The sequence below is a fragment of the Lycium barbarum genome, chromosome 5, assembly GCF_019175385.1.
Source record: "Lycium barbarum isolate Lr01 chromosome 5, ASM1917538v2, whole genome shotgun sequence".
NCBI lineage: Eukaryota > Viridiplantae > Streptophyta > Magnoliopsida > Solanales > Solanaceae > Lycium > Lycium barbarum.
Genome location: NC_083341.1, coordinates 116,027,559 through 116,046,150, shown reverse-complemented (window position 1 = coordinate 116,046,150; position 18,592 = coordinate 116,027,559). Strand labels below are relative to the sequence as shown.

General features: G+C 34.1%; 1 protein-coding gene and 1 non-coding gene across 2 annotated transcripts; one reads left to right on the top strand and one right to left on the bottom strand.

Moving 5' to 3' along the window:
• Positions 1–6,775: 6,775 nt before the first annotated feature.
• Positions 6,776–14,100, top strand: LOC132641202 (ALBINO3-like protein 1, chloroplastic). The gene is made up of 11 exons (XM_060358097.1): positions 6,776–7,250; positions 9,488–9,598; positions 9,731–9,805; positions 9,961–10,021; positions 10,205–10,278; positions 10,531–10,635; positions 11,061–11,171; positions 12,150–12,253; positions 12,408–12,665; positions 12,743–13,016; positions 13,641–14,100. The coding sequence occupies exons 1-11, from the start codon at positions 6,876–6,878 to the stop codon at positions 13,716–13,718; spliced, it is 1,626 nt and encodes a 541-aa protein (XP_060214080.1). The 5' UTR covers positions 6,776–6,875; the 3' UTR covers positions 13,719–14,100.
• A 2,007-nt stretch (positions 14,101–16,107) lies between these two features.
• On the bottom strand, positions 16,108–16,179 carry TRNAM-CAU (transfer RNA methionine (anticodon CAU)). Its single transcript has one exon. It is a non-coding gene; the product is annotated as a tRNA-Met (tRNA).
• Between the last annotated feature and the right edge of the window lie 2,413 nt (positions 16,180–18,592).

The following is an 18,592-nucleotide window of genomic DNA, read 5'->3' as shown; positions in this document are numbered from 1 at the left end:
ATGGGTAAATGTACAATGGGTTGGTTACGTCGATTTTATTGGCACCATTTGTTGTTGTTTCTGCAGTTTGGTTTGTAATTTTCACCATTTTTGTCTGTAAACTGGTATATCAATTATAAAGTGTTGAATTACACTGAAACAAGCTGCAAACTTTAAAGAGTCTCATATGAGACAAATAAAGGTGTAAACGAACCAAAAATCCAAAATTCTTCGAAAAACAGAGTAAACTACAACTCTTAACAAGCAACGGAATTGAAAAACTGAAGAAAAAAGGTGTATATCAGGATCAAAAAATGGTATATCGGCTCTGATACCATGTAAAAGTCAGTGTATAATTGAGATATTGAGCAACAGAGGTTCACCTTAACTGACAGCTGAAGGAAAATATCTCATTCCATTGATATGTGAAAAGTGTCAAATGTATATAAGAGTGGAGCATTATATACACACACACTAACCAACTTAGTCTAACCACCTTGACAGTTGGATCCTAACTGTATTATAACTAACTAACAACTTGCCAACTAATAAGTGCAGAGGATATATAGATGGATACACACACACACATACACACACACACACACACACATAACAACTAATAACTGTAAAGTGCGGGATTTAATATGAAATACCACCCGACTCAAAATGTGATAACTGTAGGATTTAACGTGAAAAGTTACCCGGTTCAGAAACTTTAAAAATCACGATCTACTCCAATAGGATTTAACTCCCTCTTGCAATTTAACACTTATATTTAAGACTTCAATCCAACAGTCGCCTAACTATAATCACCCTTCAAGTTTGATAATAACTTGAAAAATAATTAATTGTTTTCTCAACAAACATCAACCTAAACATGCTTTTGAATAAGCAAATGGTTACAACTCAACATTTTATAATAAATGAACTAGGACTTGACTTAAGTGAATCAAAATAATAATACAAGAACCAAATGAAATTTTTCGGCCTATTCGTTGGGCACTCACAAATGAACAATCTTTGGACTTTCAAGAAAATAAATTACTTGAACGCTTTGAACTATTTGCACAATCTCTCAGTCTGTGTGAATGATTATTTCTTGTAAGACACTACAAACATATATGAATCACATTAGTAAGCACATAAGTAAGGAAATTAGTTATTTCATAGATCTTCTCGAGGAAGGACTCTTAGAAAGGAAAATAAGTCAATCAGAATTCTTTTCCTAGAAGGAATCTCAAGACGCATCTACATGGTTGTTGTTGGTTCTGTAACAATTAAGTTTTCGTTCCTGAAAAATAATAATCAAGACGAGAAAAATAGCGACAAGTAATAATATTCTATTTCAATAATTTGTGTGGGGGTTACAATTTTTATAAAATCTTCAATAAAAAAATGTAATCCTCTGATTCTTTCTCCTCACGACCGTCATTCAAGGGCCTTGCTTGTTCTTGAATCGACGAATTACTTGTTGTAATTTCACCACGAATGTGGAGCCAAGCTTTAATCACAAACGTGGAGGTATGAAAACTTGCGGCTGACCACTTGGAGCGAAGACTTCTTAGTATGCGGAAGACTTGCGGATCACCTATGGAGAAGAGAGCTTCTCTATGTGTTTTCCTCCTTTGCGAAGAATTTGTGAACTGCCACTACAGATGAAGGCTTCTTGATTTGCAGAAGACTTGCGGATCACCACTGGAGATGAAGCTTTCTTGATATGCGTACTACTTATGGATCTTCTTGATATGCAAATGCCTTCACGAATATGTGGGTGCCTTCTCTCCAATTCTTCCTCCCTTTTGGCCTTATGAAGACCCCTTTTTATAGTTGCAGGTAGGGGTGTACAAAGTAAACTAACAAACCGCACCAAACCAATAAACCGAGTCAAACCGAGAAAAAAACCAGACTAGTGGTTTGGTTTGACTTGGTTTGGTGTTGAAAAAAAAACCTGACCATAATTGGTTTGGTTTTAACTAAAATAAGTCAAGCCGAACCAAACCAACCCGACATTACATGTATTCAATTTTTAAAATATTTTATACATAAAAATATTTATTTGTAATGTAATTTATAAATATTTCTTAAAAAAAATTCGTAGTTTTTTATCTATTATCATATTATTCAAGCATGAACTTAGAATTTTGAATGTCAATAAGTTTTATATCCTATGGATATTAGTGACCCAAATAAAGTCCAAACCAAAACCAACTCAACACTAATGCTAACAAAAGAAATTCAATTTACCACTAGGAATGACAATAATGTTGGATATCTATTCTTTAGTTTTGCATAATTTATTTAGAGAGTGAAAAAACATAACTTAAGTTTTTTCTCTTTGTCATGTAATTAATACTTATTAGCCGTACTTATTTTAGCATGACTTAGTATTTTTAGATTATGGTCATTTTCTTTATGACTTGTTAATTAGCAATATTTATTTTAACCGATTTTATTAGCTTTTGTTGAATATTTTAATACAATGTCATCACTCTTCTCACATTTTGTGTTATTTTCTTAAGAAACACTTAATTATATAGTTGTATCTTACTAGGACTAAAGAAATATATGAAGTAAAAGTTATATGTTTTGTATCAAGACTATTCCGAAAACCCCGAAAAACCCGAGGTTGAAAAACCCGAATTTTATTGGTTTGGTTTGGTGTATAAATTTAATAACCCGACGCAATTGGTTTGGTTTGGTGTTTAAAAAATCCGAACCAACCCAATCCATGTACACCTTTAGTTGCAGGGGAGAGTTAGGATATGTATATGATTGGTTGAGCCATGTCATTTGAACACTTGACGATGTTTGATTGGTTCTTCTATTGACTTGGCATGCCGCGTCACTTATGCACGTGACACGATTGTATTGGTACTTGACTTGACTTGGTGTGCCATGTCATTGGACACATGGCATGAACCTTGGGCTTAAATTTAATAAATGGACTTATTTAAGTTTAAAGTCCAAATTAATTATTTAACCCAAATTTTGTATGGATTAGACCAATAAATTTACGCGTCTACATGTTCAACTACTAAGTTTTCCTGGTAAGGCAACTAAGCATGTTAGTAAAGAAACGTCAAATTGTGTTGCACAACGGAAAGAATATGGCCCAGATGATCGGGCGGGAATCATCCACCATACTGATATATGGTGACTAAATCAAAATTGAGAAGAATGTTAGAGTCGACTGGTACCTCCCAGAAAAGAAAGGTTTGAACATAATATAATTCAGAGTTGCTTTTATGCCAAAGCTTCATAATTCGTTTTAAATGTTTTTAAACCTAAAATTGCCTCCAGAATATTTTGTTTGCATTCATGTTTCTTTAAAACCTCATTCCAGTTTTAGTAAGGGAATTATCGGAACTTACTTAGTACCACCTTGGTGTGCTGATATTCCATTTATTTGAGAATTGGCTTATGCCAATATAGTTATAACATTTGCAGACAAGCAGGGTACATGCTAGTACATTGCCTCACTAGCTATTGTTGAATTCCACTTTGTTTTGTGGAATACCTCTTTTTTCCCCTTATTTAGTTATATTTATTTATTTTGTGGATTAGCTGGGAACCCCTTTTCCTATTTAATCTCTCGGTTTTTCTGTTATAGGCTTCAAAGACAGTGTCAATTGGATTATAATTATCACAGTTGTATTAAGTTTTCCACAAAATAAAAATGATGTTATGTTGATATAATTTTAAAAAAGGAAGAAAGAATAAATTTTTGATTTATTCAATATTTAAAAACTGCATTGGGGGCATAATTCTTCATATTTACGAAGAATAATTAAGACGATTCGCTCAATAAAGTTAAGCCACTGAATATCAATCACAGCTCGATCGGGTGGCTGCAATCTCTTTGTTGCTTTCAGGGCTAGCTAGGTTGAAAGTTGTACATTATGAGTATTTGTTTCTATTATTGAAGTGATAAATGTTGAAGATAGAAAGAAGGAGACTCAAGTGATTAAAATGAGATAACCAATTGGAATGTGGCCTTTTAGATTGTTCTCTTATCTGTGATCGGGACGATGTGTACCTCATATTTGATAACACACCCATGGTGTATACTCTCTTTCCGCAATTAACTAGAAACTTCTGAAAACTTAGTCAAAGTTTCTTCTTCTAGTTCTAGGCACTATAATACATCACGAAAGTTATTGGGGGTAAATCCAATATGCGTATGAATGATCTACAACGAAATTTTGGGCCAAATCTGAGAAGCGTGTGATGCGAATTGCCCTTCTTTTGGGGTGGTCTTTAAATTTTGCCCTCATATTTGAAATCTTTAAATTTTGCCCTTCGGCTAAAACTCATGGGTTCCAGGTTCGAACCCCCACATAGTCAAAATTTTTAAAAACAATCGCAAGACAGAGTTTAAATTTCGCTATGCCCCCACCGGCATACACTTGTGAAAGAATTACCAAAGTTATGCCGGACCCGGCATACTTATACCTTATGGGCAGACTTAGCATAAGTATGTTGGGTCCAGCATAACTTTGGTAATTCCTTCACAAGTTTATGTCGGGTCCGGCATAAAAGTTTGCCCATTAAAAGTATGCCCCCACCGGCATAAACTTGTGAAGGAATTACCAAAGTTATGCCGGACCCGGCATACTTATGCCAAGTCTGCCCATAAGGCATGAGTATGCCGGGTCCGACATAAATTTGGTAATTCCTTAACAAGTGTATGCCGGATCCGGCATACACGCGACCCAAACCTTGCCTTGCATTTTTTTTTTAATTTATGCTTGAGCAGGGGTTCGAACTCAGAACCTCATGATTTCTGCGTGAACGCTCAGAGTTGTAATGCGAAGGGCAAAAATTAAAGGCCAACAATATGAGGGGCATAATTTAAAGACCACAAATATGAAGGGCAAAATTTAAAGACCACCCAAGAGAAGGGCAATCCGCGCAAAAAAATGATGATGAAATGTTGGTCCAATCTAAAGTACCAAGAACTCTTCTAAGGTCCAAGGAATTTACACCCAATCTAAGTCCAAAATTTCGGGTCCGACAACTCATGTAGTTCAATTTAAAGGCCCAAAGTTTTTGCATTACTCATGTAGTTCAACTCATGTATTCTTTTCATTTTTCATGTTTTCCCCACGAGTTTCCTCTTTGTTCTCACATGTGTATTCAAGATTCTTTTTTTCTTACTTAAAATATGAAAAATCTTTAATTTTTTTTATTTGATTTGACTTAACGTTGAGAAATTTAGGACCCGTTTGACCATAAAAATTATTCATTTTTTTGGGATTAATTTTTCACTGTATTGAAAATCAGTGTTCGACTCTAAAAGTTTCAATTCTGAAAAACAACTTATAGCCTATTATTTCCAACTCACTTTTCACAAGTTGTATTTTAATATTCAAGCATGAATATTATTTTGAATATTCTTTGTAAATAGTACAACCAAACACAACTTTGTCTTCATCTCCGACTCCATAAATTCAAATAAAATGAAAAATATTTAGGACCCGTTTGGCCATGATAATTATTCACTTTTTTCCAAAAAAAAAATTCACTGCTGAATTGAAATATGAAAAACACTTAAAACCCTATTTCCATTTTTATTACATTCAAACAACCAAATATTATTTGCAAAACTATAACCAACTACGACTCCATCTTTTAACTCTTAACTTCAAAAGTTCCAAATAGAAAAATATTTGATTTCTATGGCCAAACCCTATTTAGAGGGTGTTTGAATTGACTTTTTAAAAGTAGCTTATAAGCTAAATGCTAAAGCTAAAAGCCATAAATTGAGAATACCTAACTTTTGGCTTTTGACTTATTTTTATACTTTTCTTGTCTAAAAATAAGTATTTTTAAGGACTTTTTATTTTTATCAAACACCACAAAAAATTGAAAAGAACTTTAAATCCAATAAATACTGAGGTGCCGTTTGGCCATAAAAATTATTCACATTTTTCCAGAATTTTTTTTCACTTTTGGGCGTTTGGCCATAAATATTCCGAATCCAACTTGAAGTTGTATTCCGGAATATCAGAAACTCAAAAAACTTAGTGGGCGTTTGACCATAAAAATTATTCACTTTTTTCTAGATTTTTTTTTCACTTTTTTTACTTTTAGCGTTTGGCCATAAAAATTATTCATTTTTTTCCGGAGTTGTATTCCGGAATACTAAAAACAAGAAAAACTTGTTTTTCAAAAATTTTCAACTTTTTACACTACATTTCACCAAAAACTACAATTTCAAAAACTATGGCCAAACACAACTCCAACTCCAACTTCAAAAATTCCAAAAACAAAGTGAAAAAGTTTTTGGTATTTATGGCCAAACGGGCCCTTAGTGGGCATTTGGCCATAAAAATTATTCACTTTTTTTCGGAGTTGTATTTCGCAATACTAAAAACAAGAAAAACTTGTTTTTCAAAATTTTTCAATTTTTTTCACTTTTTTTCACTTTTTTACACTACATTTCACCAAAAACTACAATTTCAAAAACTATGACCAAACATAACTCCAACTTCAAAAATTTCAAAAAAAGTGAAAAAGTTTTTGGTATTTATGACCAAACGGGCCCTTATTTTAAAAAAAAAAATCACTTTTTTCACTTTTTTACAACTACATTTCACCAAAAACTACACAAAAACTATGGCCAAACACAACTTCAACTCCAACTCTAACTTCAAAAATTCCAAAAATAAATAAATTTGTTTTTGATATCTATAGCCAAACGCCAACTTAAAATAAGCTCATCCAAACACCATCTTAATCTATGGCCAAACGCCTAAACTTGTCAGATTTTTAAATTTTCATTTTTTGTCCTTTTTGGAACTTCTTCTCTTTTACACAAAAGACAAAACCCATAACCAAAAATCAAATCTTTCTAAAATCCCAACTCATACAACTTCAAGGGTTTGCACAAAAACATGGCAACCTCTTTCCCTTTTCTTGGACCCAATTCAATATTATCTCCATTTATAGACAGAACAAGAACCTTAAACCCACTTTTCCACCGAACCCACTTTGGAAATCTTGCAGTTAGCAAACCCTTTTCACGTGGCATGCTAGGAGTGGCTAGATTCGGGTCGGGTCAGGATCCGTTTCTTGACCCGGAAAATGCGGAGATGATTTTTAAGGACTTGTTTGCTAGAGCTGAAGGGTTATTGTATGCAGTTGCTGATGCCGCTGTTGTTTCGGGTTCTGGTGATACAACGGTTGTTGATGGTGCTACTGAAAGTGCTAAACAGAATAGTAGTGATTGGCTCTCTGGTATTACTAATGGAATGGAGGCTGTTTTGAAGGTTTGTTTTATGTTAAAAGTTTCGTTTTTTACTAATGTTATGATGCTCCTTTACTTGTTCAATTCTGTTTTGTTTTCTTGTGAGTTGTTCTTTGAGGACGTGACCTTAAATAGGAAGGTATAGAGGTCGAGAATTAGGGTAGAAGGTTAGTAGGTAAATGAGAGGAAGGGGGCTAGCCTTCTCCTCTCCTCTTTTCCCTTTTTTAATAGTATTATATTTAGTTATGGCGTAGTTTCTTATATTTCAATGTGTAGTACTATCTGTTGCTGCATTTGTTTTATATCTTGCTATTTTGCTATCTTATTACTGTTATAGTTCTGCATCGGATACTTTTCTTTTGAGCCGAGGGTCTATCGGAAACAACATCTTTATCTCACAAAATAGGGTAAGGTCTGCGTACACCCTACCCTCCCCAGACCCACTTGGGGGATTACACTGGGTTTGTTGTTGTTGTTGTGAGTTGTAATTTTGATTGGTTTTGGAAATTTCAGCTGGCTAATTGATTTCTTGTGTTCAGTTCCTTTTTACTTTTACTATTGGAATTAAGGTTTAGTTGTTATTGTTGATACGATTCGACTTGGGAAAAACACGGAATCAACAAGAAATTAAATGCAAGGAAAGTAAGGTAGAAGGAAGACATAATTAGTAATGAATTTATGGGCAAAATTGGATTGGTTACCAAATCTTGCCAATCTAATTCAACTAAAAGCACCAATACTAAGTCAAACAACACAATTAAGATAGAATTGAAAAACAAGACTGGAACTCATACTTGAATTACCCACAAGGTTAGATTCGAAGAGAGGTTCAATTGAAGAGGTCTAGGAATAATCTCTACACTAATCCCTACACTCACTGAGCACTACACTACAAACTAGCTACTAAGAGAGAGTATTCTCACTCCATATTCATCAAAGCTAAGCAATCAAATGAAAAGTCTAGCATTTATACTTAAGGCTAGGACTAAGATTATTACAAAAATACCCTTAATGAAATAAGGGCCTTCTTTCTAGTCTTCCAAAGCATAAAGGCTTGCCTTTGAAGACTAGCCTCTTTGCACAAATAACCCTTCTTCCATGCTATCTCCCATAGCTTGATCATCTTCACATATGGGTCTTCAATGGCCTTCAAAGGCTCTACCTCTATCATCAAGGAGTGTGTAGCATGAAGGTACACACTTGAGACTCCTTGAAGCGCCTCAAATATGGTGAACGTGCTCCATGGACCATCATTGGTTTGAGGATGAGCTTCACCACGAATCCTAGTATCCGGTATCGTATCAATTGTTCACTCTGTTTTTGAAGGAGCCCACTTAGGGATAAATGTTAGTTCTAGAGAAACTCTAATAGTATTGGATTGAAATGAACTCAAGTAAAACTGAACAATACCAAAGATTCATATAGCTCATTCCAACTATTTTGGGATTGACGTGTTGATTGATTTATGAATTTTGTATTGACAGTTGGATGTTTGGTTGCAATTTTATGGAAGGATGTAAGTGTTCTTGAAAACATAATGTTTAGCGGTTAAGAATTTTAATGCTAAGGTTGTTAAAGTTGGTTCCTTTATTTTGTATCTGGAACTTATCTGGTTTATTGATTGCTACATTTGGTGGTATGAGTGGGATGCATTAAGAAAAAATGTTTCATGCGTCTACCAAATGGAAAGAGAAGTATGTTGCAGCCTAAGGGTGTGATTGGTATGGAGGAAAATATTTTCTACTTTTCCCATGTTTGGTTAGTCAAAGTTTTTCTCGAGGGAAACAAGTGTCCTAAAAATGACTTCCCTAGTGGAACTAGGGAAAACAAGTTCCACAAGTGGCAGTACATACTAGTTGTCTCCTCCTCACCTTACCCTACCCCACCCCACCGCGCCCCACGCCCATCCCCAATACCCCACACCTTATCTCCCCAACCCCGAACCTCTTGGTGTTTACCTAGATTATATGCAAATGCTTTTGGGACAGTATTTTCTTCTTACATACCAAACACAATAAAATAAGTAAGGAAACCACTTATTTTTCGGGAAAACATTTTCCTTCGTACCAAAGACACCCTAAATGTCACATCCTTCTGCTCTCAGTGTTGGAAAGGTAGCATAATTATATCCAACTCTAATATGTGGGTTGTTCCAATCCTTAATTCTATCTCCTGCTTCAGTCTCTCACTCATATGTTACACGCATCAAAGAAAAAGGAAAGAGAAAAAACGCTTAAGGAAGTGTTGTGATATGTCCAGGTTTTGAAAGATGGGCTTTCAACTTTACATGTGCCATATTCTTATGGTTTTGCAATCATTCTACTGACGATACTAGTAAAAGCTGCCACTTTTCCTCTAACTAAAAAGCAGGTCAGTCGTCTACTTTCATGTCTTCTCTTTACAATATTTTATGAAGAAGTTAATTGATCTGTACAAAGTACAAATCATATTCTTGCTTATGAAGGCTTAGATGGCTTACTATCTTCTAAGAATTATTCTTAGGTAGAATCAGCAATGGCAATGAAATCTATGGCACCGCAAATAAAGGCTATTCAGGAGCGATATGCTGGAGACCAGGTTAATTTGTGCCCATGCTTCACGTATTTTTCACTTTTAGTCAGTAGAGTATTATTGGAGATGTACATGCTTAAATTACCTTGTGGCATTTTCTTATATTGTCCAGTGTGTAATCTTTGCTTCAACTATAACTTCTTATATACATCTATTTTCAGGAGAGGATTCAACTTGAAACTGCTCGACTTTATAAATTAGCTGGCATAAATCCACTGGCAGGTCTTATATGTACTTTCTTCATTTTCAAAGTTTTTTATGGTTGACAATTCTGGTTATTCATCCTTACACACCATGCATGTGGAAATATATATCTTTTTTTTTTTTTTGGGTCTGATGATTTAAATATTGTCGGATTTCAATAATTGTTGATATTTTCTAATCATTTCTATCATCTACCCCCAGGATGTCTGCCAACCCTTGCCACTATACCTATATGGATTGGGCTTTACAGAGCACTCTCAAATGTGGCAAATGAGGTAAAGCTGCTATTTTCTTACTTGTTCGCCCATTCTCTCTGGAGGCTTTTTGACTTGAATAACACTCGCTAAAAAAGGAGACAGTTTTGATTCTCAAATGAGAAAAGGAAAATAAAGAATTTGATAAGTGGGAAGCGAATTACCATTGCTGGCAATTTCACCCTTTTTTATTCTTTAGCTAACTCTTTAGGTTTCTATAGTTTCATTCACGCATCTCTAATTAAGTTTTTTTTTTTTTTTAATTACATTAAGGGACTTCTGACCGAAGGCTTCTTCTGGATACCCTCACTAGCTGGTCCAACAACAATTGCTGCCCGACAAACTGGAAGTGGCACCTCTTGGCTTTTCCCTTTTGTAGTAAGTCATAGGCTGCTGTCCAGCCTTTCCTTATTTCTCTTGTTAGTTCTTTCTTTTTTGGGGGCGTGAATCTTAGCTTGAAAACTTCATGGACATTTTAGTGATGTAGTATTGCGTGTTTTGTTTATTTAACTTTTCTTTTCTCTTTCATTCTCTTTTCGGGTTATTGTGTCTGCAATATAAGGATGTGTTTCATTATGCTTTATGGCTCTCTTCGATGCTCCATTGAATAACTCAGCAAGTGAGGCTGTCTCTGAATAAAGAAGCATATTGCATTAGAAGGATGAAGTTTGTATTTAAAAAAAAAATCTGAAATGACCAAATCTTGCAATTTAGTTTATTAGTGGATGCATGTTGCTATATTTCCTTAGTTGCTTCACTTTGAAGAATGCGTTAGATCTGATTCTTGTCGTTGGATTTTACAGGATGGTCATCCTCCCCTTGGTTGGTCTGATACTTTTGCTTATCTTGTCTTGCCTGTACTGTTGGTTGTTTCCCAGTATGTCTCTATTCAAATCATGCAACCATCCCAACAGGTTGGTCAATTTCCAGTCTCCTTTTATGCAGGACAAAAGAGATTCCCCCTCTTTCTGCATTTATGATGATTTTCTTTTACTTTATTGCTTTCTATGTCTTGTTGTTAACCTCATTTTGTTGGTTGGGTTTTACCTATACTGTACATGGTAAATTTAGCATCTTATACCCTGTGTTCAGATAGTCAATTCCAGTTGTTAGATACATGGTTCATTTAGTACCTTGTGTCAACCATTGCATTCAATTCAAAAACAAGTTATGCTGGCATTATTTCTTATCGACTGTTTGGTTTGTTGTATTAAAAATAACATGCATTACATAATTTCGAAATAGTACTGAATAGGGTGTGTAAGTGTAAGAATAGTACTGGTATAGGTAATGCCAGAGTTTGCTATAGATATAAGAATAGTACTGAATAGGGTGTGTGAATAATGTTGTATAATGGTATTTGTTGCACTAGACTTAAATTTGCAACCAAACATTTTACTAAAATTTTATACCAGCATTGTTCCACCTAATGCACCCTACCAAATGACCCCTGAATGGCTTCTACATCAGAGTCCTGATACTTGAAATTCTTGTGTATGTATTATGATTTATGAGTAATAGTCAGTTGCTGCCCGTCCAAATGTTGGCCATGTTGCTGGTTCCTGAAGTTGTGAATATTTGATGAAGAAAGTACTGATGGTGTTTTACCTTTGTATTGTAATCTTGACTTCAGAGGGTGTTCTGTGCTACTTTTTGCGGTTCATATCTCTAACTTGAAACTGAATTTTGTTGTTATTGCAAAGTTAATTGTCTGGTTAGCTCATTCGTTCTGACTCTTGATTCTTTTCATTCTGTTGGTCTGTCCGTAGTTGATTAGTCTGTCACTAAGAAGTGAATTTGACTTTATAGCATATATCTTCTAAATCATTTTCATTTTATTTTTTGTTCTTTTTTCCTGTTTAGTTTCTAATGCTTGTTTAATTTATTTCCAGAGTGATGATCCAAATGTGAAGAACTCTCAAGCAATAACTAAGTTTCTCCCTTTAATTCTTGGTTATTTTTCACTGTCAGTTCCTTCTGGTCTGAGCCTATATTGGTAAGCAATTCTCTATTACTAGTTCAGAAATGGTTTATTCCCCCGATTTTCGGTTTCTCTTGTCCATTTATACTCTTTATTATCCAATTTGTTGACCACTATTGTTTCTCGTATGGTCAATAACGTCTTAGAATTGTTTTACCATCTTATGCAGGTTCACAAACAACATACTTAGCACTGCTCAACAAGTATGGCTACAGAAGTTTGGGGGTGCAAAAAGTCCAGCCCTGAAATTAACTGATGATACTTCTAGGAAAGAAAAACGTGGGGGTGCAAAAGTTCCAACCCTGAAATTAAATGATGATACTTCCAGGAAAGAGCAACCTCAAATTCAGAAATCAGTCTCTGAAGCAACAATAGCTAAAAAGAAAGACCAGAATCCTACTTCAGATAGGCCCCGCCAGGGTGATAGGTTAGGAAAAAATTCTCAACCTTGTTTGGAGGTGCCAAATTCGTGGTTAGGACTTTATTGTTAATCATTTTTTCCAGGTTTAAACAGTTAAAGGAACAAGAAGCAAGAAAACGGCAACAGAGGGAGGAGGAGAAGAGGAGAGCCGAGATAGAAAATAGGATTGTAACTGACTCTATTAATGGTGATTCTACGTCTCCGAGTCGCGACACTTCCACTTCTGAAGACTATCGTGTTGTAAATGGTGGTAGTCCTTCTTCGGAAGTGAAGGAAGACGAAAGAGTTCAGACTGGTGAAATTTCAGATGATCACCACCATGGAGAGGGTCAGCATGTTTCTGACGAAAGAAAGAAGGTAAAGTTAGAATCTTTTGATCCAAAGCTGAGTTTCAGTATATGTGGACAGATATCACTTGCATCTAGGGGTGTCAAATGGGGAGGTTGGGCTGAATTTGTGCAGGTCAAAATTGGTCTGAAATGGGTAGGGCTAAAATGGGCTAAAAAACGAGTCATACCCCAACCCGCACAATTCTTTTTAAGTTTTAATTTCTCTGTTTGGTCTTTTATAAATTTTTAGTACCTAATAAAACTATGTTTTTTTCTTTATTATAGCCATATATAACATATCAAATAGAAAAATGACTTTTTGAAAATATTTTGACAAGATTTCTCCTGGGTCTATTTGGGCTATACCAGCCCAATCTTTTGATGGGCTGAAATGGGTTGGGTTGAAATAATCAATGAGCAGCCCAAACTTGAGCGGGCTGGTCATGTTTTCATGGTTTAATTTGACCACCTGTACTTGCATCAAGTTATTATCATTTGCGAGTCACCCAAAATTTTAGGCTCTCATTGGCTTCAGTATTTCTCTTCTGGGAAGTCAAATTTTGGGAAGTAATATTTGTGTGCAAGTGAAGATAAGATCGCAATATTGTTAATTGATCAAGTCCTAATTATAGATTTCCATTCCCACTTTCAGGGCGAAACTGTTACTTCTACCCGAGCTGCAGATAACAAACTTCCACTTGAAGATGCACAAGAAGACACAAGCGAGTAAGCAACTTAAACAAAGGCTATACATTTTACACTCGTAACGTGAGGATACTTGAATCTGCTGAAGTGCATCAGAAACCTGATGCAAATATTGAGTTCACAAGCTTGGAGGACCATGTTTGGTTGAGATTTTACACTTGGAGGCTGCAAAGATGTAAATTATGATGTTCAAGAGAATGAGGAATGGCGATTGAGACTTGATTTTTTTTATGAGCATAGTTGGATAAGTAGTGTAAAGAATCTGCTGTATTACCTAAAAAAGATTAGCATCATAGGTTTGATATTAATACACCTAGCATATACCAATGAAGTAGAATTGTTGTAGAACAGTGCTATATTCTGTCATATTTGTATCTCATGTGTCATGGAGCGCTTTCTTCTTTTTCTTTCTTGTTTGCAGTAATAATTGGAACCCAGAAATTGGAAAGTGAGGAACTTTTCAGCATCTACCATACAACTTGGAGTTTTTTTTGGATAACCAAAGTCCACTGATCCAATTGTAGTTATTAATGTTTTTTAACTTTAAACAAATTTATCAGATAGCTTATGGTTCCAGAATTTGGGCTATGAGCTCAAGTAAAAACTAGTTTATGAAAATCCTTTTGGGGCATTAGTAATTGTAACTCTTTTAACATATAATGACTTGGCGCGTACGTAGAAGCATAGTGTTGTACCCAACGCATATTCTCATTGTTCCTCATAATACATGTTCGTGTCAATTATAATGTCCACTACATATTTAAAAAGTTTAAGTTTTATACACTGTAATTCTTTATATTATTAGGTTATCCAAATGATATTTACAAGTTATTTACGTACCTTCTTAAAATATTGTATTTACAATCTTGAAAATAAGATATGGTAGCTACTATAACATCTAAAGGTAGTTTGATGATGCAATTGTTTTTACACAATTGGTATTTATAACTTGAACTCATATTTAAATGATATTAGTACAAGAGTCAATGATTGCCCCCTATGTTCCCTTAAAATTGTGCACAAGCATGTGTATGCACACATTTAAACTTGATTTGTGCACAAGTATATGTATGCACACATTTAACCATGCGATTGTGTAATTAAGGTCCAAAACAAGATGCCCTTCTTTGGAGCAGTTTCACAACGTTGATGGCTCCACATATAATTAAAAAATAGACAATTTTGTATACATATTACCGCTCGTTGAGAAGAAAAAGAAAGAAAAAATATTTTTAAAGATACTTTTACAGGTAGGAAAAATTCTAAACATACTTTTGAGGGTTAGAGAGGCTTGAGAATTTGGGAAAGAGGTGGAAGCGTATGATTTATAGATATGAAGATCAATTTAATTTGGAAGAACCACCGCTCAGTAACAGAGGCAAGATTTTTGCTAAGAGGTTCAAAATTTTAATGAAACTATTGTTATAAAGACTCGAACCTAGGTGTTCAATGATAATTTGAACTCCCTTTACCACTAAGTTAAGATTTTGGTTTGTGTCAAAGGGGTTTAACATTTAATATACACATAAAATAAAATTTTAATTCAATATACACAGTGTAATTTTTCAACGAAGGGATTCGGAAGAACTCCCTCGGCTCCATGTAGATCCGCCCTGCCACCACTGTTCAAGAAATTAAGTCAATGACCGACTCGATTATCTTACTATTTTAACAGGGCATTTTATTAATTCGAACGTGCACAACTTTATTTGTGTATACTTCTTTGACACATTTCCAATGGAAATAGGGTGGTCCTTGCTTTAACTTGTGGGACAAGGGTATAAATCAAGAACTGTTTTACGTAATTGGACAAAGTGAAGTTGAAGGACATCACGCAAGTAGTTTTTTTTTTTTTTTTTAATGGGGAAGAAGGGCTTGCCTTGCAATTTTGCAAATTGGTTGGAAACAATTATTAGTCATTACAACTTACAAGTAGTAATTAAAATACTAGAAATGATTACGTAAGCTCATTTCATGCCCTTAATTAGTTTGATAGTATTAATATTTTTTTAAGAAGAGAAAAATTACCAACACGCTTTGTGTTTGTGTGTTTCACAATCTCCAGCATCTCAAATTGATGTTTTCAGCATTCTTTACCTGTTTTAATGCCTTGAAAAAGATTTGTTTGATCAGCTGGAAAATGCTATTTTTGTTCAGATTTTTATTGCTTAGACTTACGGTAACCTTTAATATTGTGCAATTAAGATTAGCAATCTAACCTTTAAACTTGATACTATTATGTTTAAATCAGGGATTAATTGGAATTACTGGATCACAATGTCTAACACTTCTGATTATGGTCTTATAATAGCTGTAGGAGTATCTAGCAGGTAGAATTGCACTTTTCTCATCAGAAAAATGAATATAGAGAGAAAAAAAAAATCACCAGAAAAATGAATACAAAAAAAAACAACTATCAGAGCCAGGTTTCGATCCTGGGACCTGTGGGTTATGGGCCCACCACGCTTCCGCTGCGCCACTCTGATTCTGTTGTTGCTAGAGAAGCACAAAATATATTTCAAATACCATTGTGCCTTTGTTGATTAAAGTGCCACATTTACAAAACATTGGGGGTCGTAGGTTAATTTTCTGGGTTAAGTACTAGCTAGTATGCTTTATCTTCGGTTGAATAAATATTTTAACTCCTTAATCAGTTTTAGGAGCAAAGATGAGACGACCATGGTAATATTAATACGTCTGTTAGGCTTCCTTAAAATTCGTTTAAGTTCCTTTAAATGTTACTTAATTAATATAGAGGTTCTTTTTAGAAAGGATGCTGCCAAAATTTCTCCACTTCTCATGTACTGTAATGCAGAACGGCATAATTTTTTTTTTTATCTATTTGCCAACAATCAAATATGTTTCAATGGTTCACTCGCATAATCTAAATTAATAATATTAAAATTTCAACTTCTTTTATGTTATGTTTAATATCAAAGAAGGGAAAAAGAGCTAGTGATTTGTTAGCTAATTCAATATGGTCTTAAATAGAGGAGAATATCAGTGCTTTCAAAGTAGAATACAACATCCAATAATTTCGATCTTTCTCTGATTTTCCATTCGGTAACTGGTCCTCACTTTAGGGCATAAATTAATTCGGGTCCGTACCACGTAAGACTCGTCTAGCAACTTATTTATGCAATTATCAATGAACTTACCGAGAACTTCAAACGATAGCACAATCCAGAAAAGTTAACAAAAGACTTGTTTTGTAGCTATTGTTCCTTCTTGTTAATTAAGAAAAGAACGTTACTCCTTTCATTCCAATGGACACATTTTTCTTTTCAGTTTGTTCTAAAAAATTATACAGTTTTAAACTTGAAAATAATGAACTTTATTTCCCATTTAATTCTTAATGAGAAACTTTTATAACCACATAAATCTTAACGGCATATTAAAATCATAAGTTTAAAAAATTAGGTAACCACCATAAGTACTTATTTTAAGGATATATATGCTTTCACGTACAAATTAAATTCTTTATTCAGTTTCTATCGTGACATATCGTTAATTAAAATTAAATTATTATTTTTACAGAAAATATGGATCTAAAAAATGTTGATTGGAGAGAAACCGAACTCGGTTGTAATAAGACCTGAAAGATGTAGACAACCTCTTGCAAGAAAAACATGACGTAAGTACAAAAGATTCCTACTTTGTTTAATTTATTCAAGAGATTCTATAAGTATGTCCTATTGTATATGGATAAAGGTCACAATAATTGGTGCTGAATATGACTTAATCTCCATCTAGAGTGCAATTATTTAGAAAGAATAGAAAAATTAGAAAACAAACCTACCAGAATAGTTAAATGCCTAAAATAGGAAAGCAGTCAAAAGGATATTAGGTCAAGGCAATTGAAGGAGAATATGTGTAAAAAGATTCTCTAGAATTTTAATTTAATATATAAGAGAATGCACCCAAAGATTTTCGACAAAAGGTAAGAAGCTCTTGCATCTCTGGTCCATTGTTGTGTTCAAAAAAATATTTCTTAAGAATTTCTCTCCTCCTAAATTTTTTCTCATTTTTGAATTTGTGTATATTGACAAAAGCAATTGGTTTTTTGGCTTTTGAAAAAAAAAAAAAAAAACTAGAGAAAAATTGCAGTATAAAATCTTTTAACTTGTGGAATATAATTTGGGATACGCTTTTCACTTTGTACCACGTGAAATCTAGGTCGTAAGTTCTTTGTTCCATGTTATTCACCAAATCTTTCTTCTTTACACATGATTATGGAATTGAATATGATTTTTTCATATTGTATTCAAGAGACAAGAATCGTCAAGATGAAGACTAGACCACACATATACTATAAGAAGGCAATGATTGAAAAAGATAAATCGTAAGATGTTTATTCGAATTGGTTATAAAATCGCTAAACAACATTTGTGATTACGCCCTAAAATTAGAAGCAAGTAATTACTCAGTGAGTATTGTTTGGGAACATGCGAATGGGTAATAATTAAAGAAGGTCTAAGAATACTTTAGGGTAAGGATCCAAAAACTAATTACTATGACAAGATGATTGTTCCTCCTTTTTCGCTTATGTTGGTGAAAGGTTGTTGTTGTTTTCACGAAAGGGGTATTCGAGGAAAGGAGAATTAGGACTTATTAAGGATAGATATGTAGTCGAAGGTGGATTCAAGATTTAAGTTTTATGAATTCAATTTTTTAGGTTTTTAACATTAAATTCATTGTATTTCTAGTGTTATGAGTTCATATTTACTACTATTTATTACGTTTATCGTAAATTTTTACACATAAATTTATGTTGATAAAAGTATTAGGTTCAGATGAACTCGATACTAGTACTCTACATTCACCCACCTTTGTATATGTACTCTAAATGAACATAAAAGCTAAGGTAAAATACACTAAATACTCTCGTAACGTGACTAG

Bases quoted from the DNA above. Each gene is read 5' to 3' on its own strand.
- LOC132641202 (XM_060358097.1), top strand. From the start codon at position 6,876: ATGGCAACCTCTTTCCCTTTTCTTGGACCCAATTCAATATTATCTCCA. The intron at 9,599-9,730 runs GTCAGTCGTCTA...AATTATTCTTAG, and splicing joins TTCCTCTAACTAAAAAGCAG to GTAGAATCAGCAATGGCAAT. The intron at 10,636-11,060 runs GTAAGTCATAGG...TGGATTTTACAG, and splicing joins CTTGGCTTTTCCCTTTTGTA to GATGGTCATCCTCCCCTTGG.